The 18,136-nt window shown below is 41.7% G+C and overlaps 1 protein-coding gene across 1 annotated transcript; it reads right to left on the bottom strand.

Moving 5' to 3' along the window:
• Positions 1-90: 90 nt before the first annotated feature.
• On the bottom strand, positions 91-3,535 carry TMEM86B (transmembrane protein 86B). Its single transcript, XM_074220018.1, is given in 4 exon segments — positions 91-1,461; positions 2,654-2,900; positions 3,181-3,276; positions 3,278-3,535. Coding segments are annotated over 4 exon segments (777 nt in total). The 5' UTR covers positions 3,329-3,535; the 3' UTR covers positions 91-1,078.
• Between the last annotated feature and the right edge of the window lie 14,601 nt (positions 3,536-18,136).

Genomic DNA, 18,136 nt, shown 5'->3' on the forward strand with positions numbered 1-18,136 from the left:
CCCAGATTGCTTAAAGGAAGTCCTGGGTCTTGAATGCAGATCTTTTTTTCTTTTTTTTTTCAACAGAGAAAGTATTTATTAATCATTCCAATATAGCAGGGAGAATACATTAGAATACAGACATTTGGACCCTCAAGGAGCTCGCATTCTAAAGAGGGAAAGGGGGGAAGTACCCTTTCAAGTACCTCTATGGCAGGTAGGTGGCACAAAGCCTGGAGTCAGGATGACTTATCTTCCTGAGTACAAATCTAGCCTCTAGTTGTGTGACCCTGGGCAAGTCACTTCACTTTTGATTGCCTCAGTTTCCTTGTCTGTAAAATGAACTGGAGAAGAAAATGGCAGTATCTTTGACAAGAAAACTCCAATGGAGTCACAAAGAGTCAGACAAGAGTAAACTACTGAATATTCACCCCCCCCCCTATCCTTACTTTATCTATCGCTCAGCTTTCTCCTACCTTCCCAAGGTACCCTCAGAGTTCAATTACCAGAGTAAAAAAAAAAGTGCTAAAACACTAACCAAACCCTTCATTTTACAAAGAAGGAAAGTGAGTCCAGAGTTGATGATTTTTCCTCAAAGGGATGAAGTGAGATTTACAGAGGTAGAGAGAGCTAAAGGGCGACAATCCTAGCCAAGGCGGCAGACTCCATGTTATCAAAGAATGGGACATGCTCCCACCCTCCAAACAACAGACATTCGATTCATTTCCAAAATCAACTTTACTAAGGGTCAGATGAAGGTGGTAGTGTGGATGATAGGAGGGTGGGCATCATCGAGGAACTTAATGGGCACTGGGGAGAGGGGAAGAAGCATCCAGTCAGGAGGATGATGGGTAATAGAGACAAGAATCAGAATGGGGGAGGGGATTGTGGGCAATGGGGAGACAAAATTTCAGTCAAGGGGCTCATGGGCCATATGAGTAAGAAGAAAAGCATCAGGATTGGGGCAGGAAAGGGAGGGATAGTGAATAACTGGGAGGGGTAGCTTCAGAATCCCAGGAAGGTGATGAGCAGGCAGGAGGGCAGATCTGCCACCACTTGGTCAGGGGTCAGCGCCTCCCTACAGTCTGTCTTTATGAGTTCAGTCAGTTTTGGGGGCCTGGTCCTCCACTGTGGACAGAGCCAGTAGAGCTTGGGCAGTATAGTAGGTGGTCATGATGATCAGGCGACCTGGGAACAGGGGCTGCACGAAGGTGTCCCAGGCCAGGACGGCGTCCGAGATGCTGAAGAATAGGCCACCATATGCTGCCCATTTGCCTCTGGTCAGCCCCCGCCACAGCATCAGACCCAGAATAATGGAATAGACAAGCACAGGGAGACGCAGGTTGGAAGGGAGGTGAGACTGCAGGAACCAAAAGTAGAGGCCGAAGAAGGCAGCCACAGTCCCCATGAGGGTTGGGCGTATTGAGAGCCAGCCCAGGGCCCCGAGATAGAAGAGATGAGCCAGGGTGAAGGCCGCCATGCCTGCAAAGAAGGGAGCCAGGGTTGGCAGCTGGTGGGCCATTGCCACAGCTGCTGTTCCGGGTCTAGTTGCTGCTTCTAATTCTTTCTAGATGTATGACCCAGCAAAGGCCATTTCCCTCTCTGGGTCTCAGTTTTCTTTGTGATAAAATTCCATGAATTAAGGATTTTGACTTGAGAGAAAAGAAGCCTGGGGCAGGGATAGAGAACAGAATTGAACCCAGGTCATCTGGCCCATCCTCAAGGTCTCAGCATCAGGAGTCTCTCACTGGGAGCACTTGGAAACCAGTCTCTTCTTTTCCATAATGAGGGCATCTAACTCCATCTCTAGGCCCCTTGTAGATCTGAAGTTCTAGGGTCTTTTCCTCCATAGTATCTGACAATTGGTCACATCCTCTGCTTGCATAGTACTGAAAATGTAGGACTCATTACCTCCTGAGACAGGCTTTCCCACTGTGAACCATCAGAGGAACTGTGTTCAGTTCTGCCTCTGATCTCCCTTCCTGAGTCTCAGTTTCCTCATACATAAAGGAAAGGAATTGGACTAGCCCCTGGTCTTTCCTCTTCTCTAGGTCACACGACCATACTTACTAAAACTTTAACTTGGAGAGAGATGAGGAGGGGAGGCCAGCGAGAGACTTAACCCTCTCCGAGCTTGACTCCTTCTGACCTGGAGCCAATGGAATAATCATTGACACCCATTGCAAATCGGAGGAAGGTGGTCAGGGTTCAAGACCCTCTCCTTGCAGGGGATGGACTTTCTCTTGACCACATTCTAGAAGGAACCTTGGTCATTTCCCGACCTCTTCATTTTATGAGGGAGGAAATTGAGTCTCAGAAAGGGAAGGGTTGGGGTGGCTAGGTGGATAAAGCACCGGCCTTGGAGTCAGGAGTACCTGGGTTCAAATTTGGTCTCAGTCACTTAATAATTACCTAGCTGTGTGGCCTTGGGCAAGCCACTTAACCCCATATGCCTTGCAAAAATACTAAAAAAAAAAAAAAAAGAAAAAAAAAAGAAAGGGAAAAGTCTTAACCAAAGCCCTAGAAGAAACTGAGGAAGGTTTGTCCCCTGACTCCTGACTCAGGGTTTTGGGGGCCATATTATCCAAGAAGGAAGGAGCCAAGGACTGCCCTCCTCCCCCAGTACTCATTCCCATCCCCTCCTCCCAGCCCAGGTCATTGCTCCCCTACTCACCAAAGAGGAACTGGTCTGGCCAGATGAGGAAGACGTCCCCCAGGGCGGAGCAGAGGAGACCGGCCCAAATGAATCGGCCATAGGACCGGGCAAGGGCAGTGGTGCGGACAAAGAGAGCCAGACAAAGGATGGGGAGACATTTGACTAGGGCGCTGATCCAACTGGGCTTGTCCAAGGGCATCCAGAGGTAGAAATAAAGGGCACAGGTGCCCAGGAAAGGCACCAGCCTCAGCACCAGGAGCAGAGGCTAGAGAGAGGGCAACAGCAGGTGGCCAAGGGGACTGGGCCTCCAAAGAGTCCTACCTGCAGTCCCCTGAGGACCTAGCTGTCCAGTTGCCTGTTTTTTGAGGTACTGATCCCCCCCCATTTCCTTTCCTACTTCCTCAGGGTCCCCTTCAAGTCTCCTCCTCCTCCCCTCTCTCTCTACCCCACTGACAGCCCAGGAATCTGACTACTCTCTCCCAGCCTCCCTTAGAGACCTAGGCATCTAATCTAGCCTTCCAGTCTGGGGTGGGGGGGGGTCTCACATCTGGAGTGTGCTTCCTCCCAGATTCACTTCCACGAGCCTCCATGTTTGACCAGACACCCCTAGAATTGTGTGACCTGGGCATGGGGGGGGAAGGGTGGTTGAATGGGGGGGGTCTGGTTACATTTTAACCTGAAAATCGTCCCCATGGACTCTGGGCTGATAACGGGGTCGGGAGATTCTCCCTCCCTTCCCCCTCCCTCAGGTTGGCACTACATGGTGCCCGCTGATAAGGGACACCAAGTGAGATCCGCCTTCTTGCCATGAGCCAGATTTTTCTTGGCCCAGGAAGACCTTATTCTCCCCCCTCCCACCCATTCTACTCTGTGGGAAAAACCTCCAGACTGGAGGGGGTGTGGAAGCTCATCTGGCCCAATCTCTTCTTTATGTGATCAGGAAACTGAAGCCCTGGGTGTCAGAGGCTCTGGCTCTGTCACCGACTTTCTGGGTGACCTGGGTCAGTCTTCAGAGCCAGCGAGCAGTCCTCCCCCAGGTCTGCAAATGGGATCGGATTCCTTGCCTCCCAAGAATGGGAGCTAGGGACCAGGCCCCATCAATCCAGAGCTCTGTTTTTTGGAGAGATCTCCATAAGCTCCCCTTCACGGCTCTCCCACAAAATGATCCAGCTCTGGACCTGATCAGTCCATCCAAGCTGCTCTCTCCAAGGATTAACGACTGGCCAAATCCAGTGACCCTTTCTCAACCTTCATTCTCCTTAACCTCTCTTCAAACCTTGATACTAATGGTGCCTCTCTTCTTTAGACTCTCCAAATTTTCACGGCATGTGAGTATATGTTTGTCTGTCTCTTTTTCTCTCCGTGTCTGTCTCTGATTGTGTGTGTGTGTGTGTGTGTATCTCTGTCTCTCTGTTTCCATCTCACTCCTGGTTCTCCTCTTCCCTCTCTGGCTGCTCCTTCTCTGTCTCCTTTGCTGGATCCTCCTCCAGGGCACTCCCTCTAACTGGAGGTGTCCCTTAGGGTTCTGTCCTAGGCCCTCTTCTCTTCTATGTCTCTGTATGACTGCACTTGAAGATCTCATCAGTTCCCAAGGATCTAATAACCAACTCTCTGCTGACGACTGTCCAATTGACCTCACCTCACCCAACCTTTCTTCTCAATTCCAAACTTAGCTTTCAAATTCAGTAGACATTTTAAACTCAACAAGACCGAAACAGAACCCATCGTCCTTCTTCCTAAACCTCCTCTACCTCCCCTTTCTTTGTGACTGTTGAAGTCACCTCAACCTCCCGGTTTCTCAGGCTCCCAACCTAGGAATCACCCTGGACTCCTCATGCTCTCTCAACCCACCCTATCCAATATGGTGCCATGGTCTGTGAATTTAACCTCTGCAACATCTCTGAAATACACCCCCTTTAGGGGGCGTCTAGGGGGCGCTGTGGATAGAGCACTGGCCTTGGAGTCAGGACTACCTGAGTTCAAATCTGACCTCAGGCGCTTAATAATGACCTAGCCGTATGGCCTTGGGCAAGCCACTTAACCCCACTGCCTTGCAAAAAAAAAAAAAAGAAAGAAATACACCCCTTTCTCTTCTCTGACACTACCCCACCTTCTGTAGGCCCCCATCACCTTGTTTCTGGACTATGGCAATAGTCACTGGGGGAATCTGCCTGCCCCAAGTCTTTCCTCAATCTAGTCCATCTTCCATTCAGTCACCAAAGTGATTTTCTTAAAGCATAGGGCTGACCAGGTCTCTCCCTCCCTATCACCTCCATCCTGAGTGGCCTTTGCCCAGCTCCCTCCACCATTTTTTTAGACTTCTTACACCTATTTCCCCAGAATGTCCACTTCTATGCAGTGACTCTAGCCTCCTGGTCATCCCATCTCTCAGCTCTGAGTGTTCCTTCAGGCTGTGACTGAGGCCTGGAATCCTCTCCCTCTGCATCTTAGACTTCTGGTTTCTCAGACTTCCTTTTGAGTCCCAGCTAAAATCACATCTTCTAAGGAAGTTTTCCCCAACCTCTCCAATTTCTAGTACCTTCCTTTCTTCTCTTACTTCCTACTTATCCTGCAGACATGGAAAGGAGGTGGTACTAGTTACCTCCTCCCACCTCACCCCAAGCAAGGCCTTAGACACCATCTTCTCTTTAGCAATAAAAAGATGGGAACCTCACACCCAGGTTGAACTCAGAGACCACAGCATACCACAAGGAGCATATCTTTGAGGGAGAGTCTTATTCCCTTATATCTGGAGGCAAAGCATCAGAACTAAACCATTGGCAGCTTCTGGGAATGGGCTTTCCAGACTATTGCTGACCCAGATGCCTCCCCTGGGCCTCTTGGTTTTCCAAGAATGGACAACCACATCCAGTGTCAGCCTGGGATACCAGGGTCAGAGAATATCAGAACCATTCAGTCCACCTAGGAAGTCCACCATACACATAAATTTCAGTAGAAGAAGCAGCTCACCCAGTCTGGGATACGCCTGCATTTCTCTCTTGAAAATGGCTGGCAAGGTCACCCTGCCAACATCTCTAATGCTTTTGATACTCACAATCCCCTTTTCTGCCTTCTCCTCCATCCAGCTCCATCCCCCCCTCAATTTCTTTCCCTCTCTGTCTTCTCCAATTCCATTATGCATACTGGAACTATCTGCAGTCATTGACCACCTCCATCCTGGACCTCTTATTGCTTCCATCTACTTGAACACATAGAGACTGGGTCATTCTGTGGTCAATGGGTGCTCCTTCTCTCATAACCACAGCCCAGAGAGCCAGGAGAAGGGGCAAATCCCAGGCTTTGCTCCCCAGTGCTGCTTCCACTCTACTTTGAGGCTTCCTCCCACAGTCTACACCATATGTCTAGGTCCTGGTGGCTATGACCCAGTCTAATGTCCCCTGGTCCATCTCTTGTCTTTCTCAAGAATTTCAGGGTCAGGGGGTGGCTAGGTGGCGCAGTGGATAGAGCACCAGCCCTGGAGTCAGGAGGACCTGAGTTCAAATGTGACCTCAGACACTTAATAATTACCTCATTGTGTGGCCTTGGGCAAGCCATTTAACCCCACTGCCTTGCAAAAACTTAAAAAAAGAAAAAGAAATTTAAAAAAGGAGATTGAGCTAGTAAGGACACAGCATCGATTCACATTGATTTCAGTCACTAACTAAAGTCTTTTCTAATATAAGAGTGGGGAGAAAGTCAATGCAGAGAAATCGTTAGTCAATTTAGGGGAAGAAAAGTAATAGTCAAATGAATTCAGATAGGAAATGCATTGGTATTGGTTGAAAGAATCAGAAATACCTTCAGGGTGTGTGAAAAATCACAGTGAGCCAATTCAGAATCATGATTCCCAGTAGTCACCCTGCTCTTGAAGGACCAAGAAGCTGCCCCTTGGAGAGTACTGAGATCTCTCTCCTCCCCTCTGCCATAGACTAAAGGAAGGTTCTTGTAAACTCTGAAAGGTCACTAGACCTGAACTTCCCATTAGCATTGCTCAACTGCTGAGGGCAGGGTCCGAACTCAAGACTGAGAGATACTCTAAGCACGTGGAGGAGCCTTGCAAGCCCATCAGATAGTCACACCAAAGGGGAATTTCATGAGGCCCCCAGGAATTTCAGTGACCTGGAGTTGTAAATCTATCCTTTCCCATACAATTGACTCACTACCTTTGCACTCCTGTGAGTTCTTATGGGAGAATATGCCCCATATCTGGAGAATTGTTCTCATACCAATTACCTCTGCTATAACTGCATGACAAATACCCCGTCAACAAGCTAATTAAATATATCTCATAATTTTGGGGAAGCACAGTGGTGAGGGCTCATGAACAATTATACTAGAAAGCCCAATGATGAATTTCTAAAAGAGCTGAAGTGATCAGTTGTTCTCTAAGAATTTGGTCCCCCAAGGCAATATGATATGATACTGAGAAAGTGAAGACTATTCCCCATGAACTTCCTCTTCTCTCCTACTCCCTCTCTTAAAACAGTGTATATTTTTACCCACCCTTTCCTTCTTTAGTCTCTGAAAAGGAAGTGACCCTTTTGCTTGCCAAGACCAGCTTCCTTCTCTAGGTACTTAATCACATCACTACCCATTTCTCCTAGTACTTTGCCCTATCAATTTTTTCCTTATCTTCAATGTCTCTTTATCTAAATGCATCTTCCTAGCTTCTTAGAAACATGCTTAGGTCTCCCTCATAGCCTGAAATCTAAAGCCGAGAATGAACTAATAACAAAAAAAAGATCATAAAGAGCCATTAAGGTGCTAGGGAAACTGGGGCAGCTAGTTGGCACAGTGGGAAAAACACCCACCCTGGAGTCAGGAGGACCTGACTTCAAAGTTGGCTTCAGACACTTAATAATTACCTAGTTGTGTGACTTTGGGCAAGTCACTTAACCCCATTGCCTTGCAAAAAAAAAAGATAACAGGGAAACTCAAGACACAAATATAAAAGGAGACAATAACTTGAAAAATCGCTGCAAATCATGACTCAAAGAAAAATATTTTTTGACATCAATTCATCAGCCTAACCCTATGAGCCTGTTCATCAACACTGGCCACAAGTCCAAAAGGAATGACTAGATCAATTAAAGCCAGAGCTAACCAAAGAGATGTTAAAAAGAGAAAAAAAAAAAAGATTTAAAAAACCAAATTAGAGTGGAGAAAGAAAAATGGAAAAAAAATGAAAGTTTTGAAAAGAAAATTAAATGCTTGGGGAAAGAGATATAAAACCTTTCTGAAGAAAATAACTATTTGAAAATTAGAACTCATCAAATGGAAGCTAATGCTTCTATGAGGCTTCAAGAAGTAATTAAACAGGGGTGGCTAGGTGATGCAGTGGATAGAGCGCTGGCCCTGGAGTCAGGAGTGCCTGAGTTCAAATCCAGCCTCAAACACTTACTAATGACCTAGTTGTGTGGCCTTGGGAAGTCACTTAACCCCATTTGCCTTGCAAAAAAAAAAAAACAAATAATGAAAGTCAAAAGACTGGAAAAAAATAGAAGACAATATGAAAACCAACACACCTGGAAAATAGATTGAGGAGACATGATTAAATAATATTTTCAAACTTGTTCAATCTTCAAGGAAAAACCATTGAGACAGAGCTCTGAGCCAATGGCACTTTATTAAAGAGTTCACCCACCATCCCCTCTAATGAAGAGGACTGCAGATACTCATGATATCCCCTTCCCCCAGGGCCTTAGTTTTATAATGCTTGATACCCGGACAATACAGATAGAGCAGGTCAAAAATACAGTCTGATTGGAGGGTAGGCCTTGTCCTTGACCCCTTAGAGGAATACAAAAAATTCATAATCTCATTGGTTGACAAATGGGCTAATGAGCAGACCTTAACAGACCTAGCTTCACCTTCCAGAGGTCCTAGCAAAGTCAATGAAAGGCTCATGGAGTTAGACTGATGAGTCAATGTCACAGTATCCATAGGTTGATGGACTGGTTAAGCTACCATCTAACAACCAGGATCACTCATTAACTAAGTGGTCATCTCCCCGTATTGGGCAATAGAGGGATGACAAAGGATTAAGGGGCAACAAAAATAGCTGGGGCCGCTTTATATGTAATTGAGTCACCTCTGTCACACTGGCCTGGTCAGCTGAACAAGGAAACACAAAAGTGGATATCTAGTTAACTTTTTGTGATTAAGCAAATAAATTTATAATCTGTAGTTCACAGCTCTGAGGTCTACTCTCAGAAAGCATAACAACCACTCCTTTGGAGTTATATGAAACTGATTAATACTGATTGGAATAAAATAGGTGTCCAATTAATTATCTATCACAATAATCATTGACCTATTTGAAAGCTATGAACAGAAAAAAAGAAGCTATAACATCATATTTCAAAAAATTTTAAAGGAAAATCAGATATTCTAGAAGCAGAAGACAAAGTAGAAATTGAAAAAATCTATCATCTCCTGAAAGAAATTACAAAATGAAATCTCCCAGGAATATTATAGCCAAACTTCAAAACTATAACATCAAGGAGAAAGTACTCAAAGCAGCTTGAAAGAAAAAATTCAATAACCATAGGGTTACAGTCAGGTTCACACAAGATTTAGTGTTACTACAATAAAGGAGCAGAGAGTCTGGAATGTGATATTCCAGAAAATACAGCCAAGAATAACTTACCCAGGAATATTGAATATAATCCTTCATAGGGAAATAATAAATACTTAATGAAAAGAGAAAAGCTAAATAAAAAATTTGATGTTCAAACATGAGACTCAAGAAAAACCTAAAAAGGTAATTACGAATAAGAAATCCTAAGGGACAAAAACCTCTGTAGATTATTATATGGGGAGATGATTCATGTAACTCCTCAGAATTTTATTATCACTAGAGGTCTTCCAGGGAATCTAATTAGAGAGCCTGGGTATGATTCTATTATATTTTGATGATCTCAGAAGAAGATTGCAGAATATATAGTAATGTACTGGGAGAGAAAGAAAGGGAGAATAGGATTAAAGAAAATTATCTCACATAAACAGGGTAATCAAGAAAGAGTTTCTTTGGAGAGGCAATTGGGGGAGTAGGCAACCTTGAGCCATGTTCTCGTCAGAACTGGCTCAAAGAGAGAAGAGTATACAAAGATTCAGAATTGAGTACAGAAATTCATTTTCCCCCAATAGGGAAGTAGGAAGAAAAGGTATTAAGACAAAGAGGATAGGGTAGCTAGGTGGCTCACTGGATAGAGCACCGGCCCTGGAGTCAGGAGTACCTGAGTTCAAATATGGCCTCAGGAGAGTAGAAATAAGAGGGAGGGCAGATTAAGGGAGTCAGAGATAACAAACAAAATAGATTTTGAAAGAGGGACAAAGTAAAAAGGCAGATGGAGGCAAATTAACTGTGAAAATGAAATTCAACAATATATTGCTTACAAGAAAAATATCTGAAACAGAAACAGAGTAAAAGTAAGGGACCGGAGCAGAATTTATTATGCTTCAACTGAGGTCAAAAGGTCAGAGGTGGCAAGCATGTGCTAAGATAAAGCAAAAACAAACATACCAAATTAAAGGAGATAAAGAGGGAAACTACACTTCACTAAAAGGTACCATAAAAAATTAATATCAATACCAACCATGCAGGCACCAATGGAATAGTACCTAAATTCTTAAAGGAAAAATCAAGTGAATTACAGGAAAAATAGCAAAACTATATTGGTGGGGTATCTCCATTTACCCCTTTCAGATAAAAATAAGTTTCATCCCAAAATCAACCAGAAAGAAAGGAGATGAATAGAATTTTAGAAGTTAGATGTCGTAGAGAATATTGAATGGGAATAGAAATGTGTGCCTATTTCTCGGTAATGCACTGTACTTTATTTTATTTTTTTTTTAGGTTTTTGCAAGGCAAATGGAGTTAAGTGGCTTGCCCAAGGTCACCCAACTAGGTAATTATTAAGTGTCAGGTACTCCTGACTCCTGGCTGGTGTTCTATCCACCGCCCCTGCACTGTACTTTATAAAAATTCCCCATTTAAGGCATAAAAATCTCGAACAAAACATAGAAAAACAAAAATACTAGATGAATCTTTGACCATAACAAAACAAAAATTACATTCAATAAAGGACCCTTGAAGCATATATTAAAACTCTCAATAGAAACTAAATAACTTAATCCTAAAGAATGATTTGGGCAAAGAACAAAGAATAAAACCAACAATTTCATTAAAGATAATGACAACAATGAAGTAACATACCAAAATTTGTGGATACAGCTAAGCAGTACTTAGGGGTAAATTTATGTCTCTATGTACAATAAAAGAGAGAAAAAAATAAATCAATGACTTGAGAATGTAGCAGAAAAATTAGATCAACTAATTTAAAAAACCCCAATTAAACATCAAAATAGAAATCCTGAAAAACCAAAGGAGAAATTAACAAAATTGAAAATAAAAATATCATTGAACTAACAAATAAAACTAGACCTACTTTTAAAAACAAACAAATAGAATAGACAAGTCATTGACTAATTTGATTACCAGTATCAAAAATAAAAAAAAAGGTAAATTCACAACGAAGGAAGATAAAATAAAAGAAATTATTAGGAACTATTTGGTTCAACTCTATGCCATTAAAACTGATAATCAATTAAATGAGTACTGAAATCATATTTGTGTCATAAAAGGAATTTGGTAGGATTTCTTCTTTACCTATTTTTTCCAAACATTTTATGTAGCATTGGAATTAATCATTCTTCAAATATATGGTAGAATTCACTTGTAAATTCATCTGAATTTGGAGTTTTTTCCCTTTGGGATTTCATTTATGGCTTGTTCAATTTTTCTCTCTCTCTTTTGTTTTTTAGGTTTTTGCAAGGCAAATGGGGTTAAGTGGTTTGCCCAAGGCCACACAGCTAGGTCATTATTTAGTGTCTGAGACCGGATTTGAACTCAGGGACTCCTGACTCCAGGGCCAGTAATCTATCCACTGCGCCACCTAGCCATCCCACAATTTCTCTTTTTTTTAAGATAATGATTTTATGTATTCTATTTTCTATTTTGTTAATCTGGGTCATTTATAATTTTTGTCAATATTTATTCATTTCATCCAAAGCTAAGACAAGGATTATCTATAATAGCAATAAACTAGAAGCCTTCCCAATAAGATTAGAGGTGAAGCAAAGATATCCATTTTCACCATTACTATTCAATATTAAACTAGAAATGCTAATTATAACAATACTACAAGAATAAGAAAATTGAAAAAATAAGACAATGAGAAAGCAAATTTATCACTCTTTATATAGGATGTGATGGCACAGTTGGACAAGCCCAGATAATCAACTAAAAAACTAATTGAAACAATCACTTCAGCAAGTTTGTTACTGATGCTGCTCAGTCATGTCCAATCTTCATGACTCCATTTGGGAATTCCTTGGCAAAAATACCGGAATGTTTTGCTATTTCCTTCTCCAGCTCATTGTATAGATGAGGAATTGAGGCACATAGGGTTAAGTGACTTGCTCAGGGTTATACAACCAATTAGGTATCTAAGGAGGAATTTGAACTCATGAATATATGAGTCATCCTGATTCCAAGCCCAGTATTTTATCCATTGAATCATCTTTGTTATTTTTCAGTAGAATTGCAGGGTAGAAAATAAATTCACACAAATAATCAACATAGATGTAAGAAATTATCTTTAAAGTTACTGAAGACAGTATAAAGTGTTTAGGAGTCTGTCAAGATATACACAGAACTCTATGAACACAATTACAAAACAAATAAGACAAGATAAATCTTAATAATTGGGGGAAATATGAATTACACAACAATGACAATACTACTTAATTTAATTCTCTTATTCAGTGTCAATCACTCAAACTACCAAAACAACTACTTTATAGAACTAGGGAAAAAAATCAAAACAAAATTCATCTAGAAGAACAAACGGTCAAGACTATCAATGGAATCAATGGAAGGAAAAACCAAGAAGGAAAGTGAGCTAGCAGTACCAGGTCATACTATACTACAAAAGAGTAATCATCAAAATAATAGATAAGAAACAGATAGTGGATCAGTGGACAATAAGGTACACATAACACACAGAAGTAGAGTGACCTCGTGTTTGATAAACCCAAAGGCTTGGGTAAAGAACTTGCTATTTAACCAAAAGTGTTGGGAAAACTGGAAAGTAGTCTGGCAGAAACTATGCATAGGCCAGCATCTCATACAATCTCTCAAAATAAGTCTAAAATTGGCACAGGGTGTAAACATGAACAGTGGTATCATAAGGAAATTAGAATTGTATAGAAGAAACTACCTCTCAAATCTATGGGTAAAGGAAGAGTTCATGACTAAATAAAAGCTAGAGAGGTTCATGGTGATAAAGTAAATAATCTTGATTTTTATAAAATTGAAAGGTTTTTGCAAAAACTAAACCAGAGGGGTGGCTAGGTGGTGCAGTGGATAGAGTACCGGCCCTGGAGTCAGGAGGACCTGAGTTCAAATCTGACCTCATATACTTATTAATTACCTAGCTGTACACAGCCTTGGGCAAGTCACTTAACACCATTGCTTTGCAAAAAACATTTAAAAACCTAAATTTTTTTTTTAAACTAAACCAGGAAATGATCAAAAGACATGAATAATCAATTTTCAGAGAAATAAATCAATCCAATCAAAAGAAATATGGGGGAAAATGTTCTAAGTCACCAATAATAAAGAGAAATGCAAGTTAAAATAACTTTGAGGTGCTATATCACACCAATAAGATTGGCTAAAATGGCAAAAAAGAAAAATGACAAATGCTGGAGGGGATGTGGGAAAACAGATACACTAATGTACTGTTAGTGAAAGGAAAGCAACTTTGAAACTATGTCCAAAGGGTCATAAAACTGTGCTTACCCTTTGACAGATACTAGGACTATAGCCCAAAGTGAACAAAGAAAGAGAAAAAGGGTGCATATTTACCCAAATCTGGCAGGCAGGACACCCATTCTGTGATTGAAAAACACATACACAAATTAAAAAAAAAAAAAACTTCTTCAAGGATGATTCCACTCACCATCAATACATGGAATATGCACCCACTCAAAGGCAATCCAAAATCCAATAGACCTGAAAAATGAACAGCTCTTGTTGCAAGAGAACTCAGCAGGATCACATCCAAATAGCAGTCCTGTGAAACAAGGATGTCAAATGAAGGCCAGCTTCCTGAAGTTGGAGCTAGATAGATGTTTTTCTGGAGTGATCAAATGAAGGGGAGTCCCCTAATGTTGACTTATCTAGTTAACAAGGTCGTATGCCTACTACCAAAAGGAAAGAAAGACAATCTCATGAAAATGAGATTGCCACTTGAAGGAAAAAGCCATGCCAACATCAGTGCCTATTCTCCCACCATGACGAATCTTCTTGAAATCAAAGTAAAATTTTATGAAGACCTGGAGACCCTTATCATCTGTACCAAAAGAGGATAAGCTTATAATTCTGGGTGACTTTATTCAGTAACTCAGATTATCAGACACGGCAGGGAGTCCTTGGGAGGAATAGAGTTGGAAATAACAGCAATGGTCACCTACTACTGAAGAATTGTGCATCTCGTGACCTTCTCACCACAAAGGTCTTCCATTTACCTAAATGCAATAAAATTTTCTGGATGCACCTTCTCAGCAAACATTGGCATTTAATAGACAATGTGATTTTAAGGAGAGATAGGATATGAGAGTGATAAAAGTGTGGCACAGAATACTGAACTGATCATAGCCTCATCCTCTCCAAGCTAAATATTCATATTCAACCCAAGTGGTGGCTTCAAGGCAAAGGAAGAATTAACGTCAAGAGATAAAAGTGCTTCCCTGAGCAGGAACAGTTTGTTACTAACTCAGAAAGCTGAACCAACACACAGTTAGCAATAGTGGAACAGAAAAAGAGTGGGCAGCTTTCAGAAATTTGATATGCTGTATTGCTTTTGCTCATCTGAGTCAGAATACCCACAAACATTAAGACTGGTTTGATGGAAATGATGGGAAAGTACAGAAGCTGCTAGATGAAAAACAGGGTTTACCAACAAGATAGCTCATCCATTTCTAAGAAAGCAGTGTTTAATTTCATCAAAAGTACAAATGAAGCTTAGAGAGATGTAGGATTCTTGGCTCAGAAAGAAGGCAAATCAAATTCAGTTTTATTCAGGTTATTTATGGGCCAAAGACCTATGGTGCATCTCTACTCAATGCTGATAGATCCACACTGATTAGTGATAGGGACATGATTCTAGAGAGATAGGCTCAACACTGCCATAGTGTTCTTAACAGACCATCGTCAATCAATGCAGAAGTCACTGATCGTTTTCTTCAAGTTGAAGTCAGTCAGTCCCTAGCTGAAGTTCCAACTGAAGAAGAGATTTTGAACACCATTAGGCTCCTTTCAAGGGCAAAGCATCTGGCACTGATTCTATCCCAGTTGAGATCTGCAAGGTGGAGGGTCCATTGTTCATCCAAAAACTGATTGAAGTTTCTCGGGTTATATGGCACGAAGAGGTGATCCTCCAAGAATTCAGATACCTCCATCTTCCAACTCTATAAAGGTAAAGGGAATAGATTGTCCTGTGACAATCAAAGGGGTGTTTCTCTTTTAGTCATTGCTGAAGATTTTTGTCAGAGTCCCTCTCAATAGACTGATCCTTCACCTGGAAGATGGTCACCTCCCTGAGAGCCAGTGTGGCTTCAGAAAGGGTTGGGGAATAGTTGATATGGTATTTACTGTCCAACACCTCCAGGAAAAATGCCAGGAACAGAACAGGAATACAACATTTGTAGATCTGACCAAGGCCTTTAATATTGTCAATCATGAAGATTTGTGGAAAAGTATGTCAAAATTTAGTTGTCTAGAGAAGTTCATCAGTATTACATGTCAACTTCATGGTTCCATGCTTGCCTGGTTCTGGATATTAGACAATGCGCTCAGAATTTTACCATTGTCACCAGTGGAGTGAAACAATTATGTGTCCTTGCTCCCATACTTTTTAGCATGATTTTTAAAATTTTTTTAAAAATTTTATTTATTTAAGGAAATGGGGTTAAAGTGACTTGCCCAAGGTCACACAGCTAGGCAATTATTAACTGTCTGAATCATGATTTGAACTCAGGCCCTCCTGACTCCAGGTTCTCTAACCACTGTACCACCTAGCTGCCCCTTTAGCCTAATGTTTTAAGCCATGTTATCAAATGCCTTCACTAAGGATGAACACAGTCTCAAGGTTAACTACCACACTGATGGTGAATTCTTCAACTTGAAAAGGCCACAACTCAAGGCCAAAGTGGAGGCAGTTTTGGTCTATGATCTTCTGTGTGCCCTCAGTACAGCCCCTGAAGCTAAGAGGAAGTGAAGTATAGATTGACTCTGCTACTTTTGCCAATTTTGCCCTAATAATTACCAGCAAGAAACCCAGGTGCTCCATCAGCCCCTGCCATCCATATGTAGAACTATAGATTATGGCAAATGGAGGAGTTCTGAGGACTGTGGATAAATTCAGTGATGTTGGCAGTGTCCTTTCCAGGGAGGTGCACATTAGCAGTGAGGTTGAGACTGGCATCGCCAGAGCTAGCTCAGGATTGGGGAGGCTCCAAAAGCAAGTGTGGGAGAGAAGTTAATAGACTGACTACTAAACTGGTCTACTGAGCTGTTGTGCTGACCTCATTGCTATATGCCTATGAAATCTGGATGGTCTACCAGCATCATGCCGGGAAACTGAATCACTGCCCTTTGTCTTAGGAAGACTCTAGATATCACCTAGCAGAAGGACCAAGCACCGAGGTCCTTGCTTGAGCTAAACCACCAAGCATTTCAACATTATTAAAGAGAGGATGAATCCAATGGGCTGCCCATGTTGTTCAAATGCCAACTGGACCCTTGCCAAAAAAGATTATTTTATGGGGAACTCACACAGGGTAAAGCTCTCTGGGAGGGGGAGTCTGTCAGAAGAAGAAATGCAGGGACACCCTGAAGGTCTCTCTTTGGAACTGGGGTGGCTAGGTGGCAACCACCCAACATGGTGTGCCCTCATCAGAGAGGGTGCTGTGCCCCATGGGCAAGGCAGAATGAAGCAGTTCAGAGGAAACATGACATATAAGTTTAGAGTAAACACCCAAGGTGTTCACACGGACTATTTGTGCCCAGCTTCTATGATAGAGCATTCTGAGCTCATATTGTTCTGATCAGTCACAGTCAGATATACTGCCAGACGCACTCTAACATAGTGATGTCATTTTGGTCTTCTTTGATAACAAAATACAAGAACCAATCAATCATAGCAGCTCTTTTTTGTGATAGCAAAGATTTGGAAACTGAGGGAATGTCCCTCAATTGAAAAATAACTGAACAAATTATGATATATCAATGTGATAGAACACTATTATGCTATAAGAAATGATGAAGGACATCATTTCAGGAAAAAACCTACAAAGATTGATATGAACGAATGCAAAATTAAATAAACAGAACCAAAATTATACATTAATAACAATACTGTCAGGATAATTAACTGTGAAAAGAGTAGGAACTCTGATCAACAAAGTAACCAACCACAGTTCCAAAGGACTAATGACAAAACACCCTATCCATACCCAGATCGAAGGCAATGTGTACAAAGGGTACACATTAAAGCAGATTTTCTTTTTTTTCTTGATTTTTCTTGTTTTTAAAGATGTGGCTAATGTATGAATTTGCTTTAAATGAGGTTTGTTTTACTTACCTTCTCAATGAATGGAGAAGAGGAAAGTATAGGAAATGAATTTGGAACTGAAAATAAAGTAAAATTGAATTTTAAAAAACTCTATCAATGTTACCCTGTATTTCATACACCTGCAATCTCTCTTCCAAGACCACCACTCAATAGGAACAGTTCTCAAGGGTTGCCAACAATAATCGTTTGTCTTTTCTCTTCCTCTCGACTTCTCTGTCAATCTTTTGGCATTGTTGATCCCTCTTCTCCCAGAGACTTTCTCCTCCCTAGGTTTTCATGACACTGATTTCTCCTGGTTCTCCTCCTACCTGACTGAACATTCTCTCTTAGTCTCCATTTCCTAAATATCAGTGTCAGACTGGAGTCCCAAAGTCCATTGGTATGGAATTCACTGAGGGAAACCAGTTCCTGGACCTTCATTGGAGTTGGAGGTGTTGGTAAGAATGGGAATAGAGTTCTCTTCCATCTCTTTGGGCATTTCTGGCTTCCAGGTTCAAGAGAAAAGATCGGTAAGGCCAGGCCCATATCAGGTTGCTGAAGGAAAAGACATCAGAGAAGTCAGTAGTCTTTCCTGTCCAAATCCCCATCCCAGCTTGCCAAATCTAGAGACTTTGGGGAATTTCCCCTTGGTGGGGATCCAGAACATGATCTCTCTCTCTCTCTCTCTCTCTCTCTCTCATAGTAGAGCTTCTGGATCTCAATAGGAGAGCTCCTCCATTCTGAATGTGTCCATTGTAGAATTCACATTTAGTAGGAAGAGGGTAGATATAAAGTTTGGAGTCCTCCTGTTTTCCCTTAT

Source organism: Macrotis lagotis, chromosome 1 (assembly GCF_037893015.1).
Source record: "Macrotis lagotis isolate mMagLag1 chromosome 1, bilby.v1.9.chrom.fasta, whole genome shotgun sequence".
Lineage (NCBI taxonomy): Eukaryota > Metazoa > Chordata > Mammalia > Peramelemorphia > Peramelidae > Macrotis > Macrotis lagotis.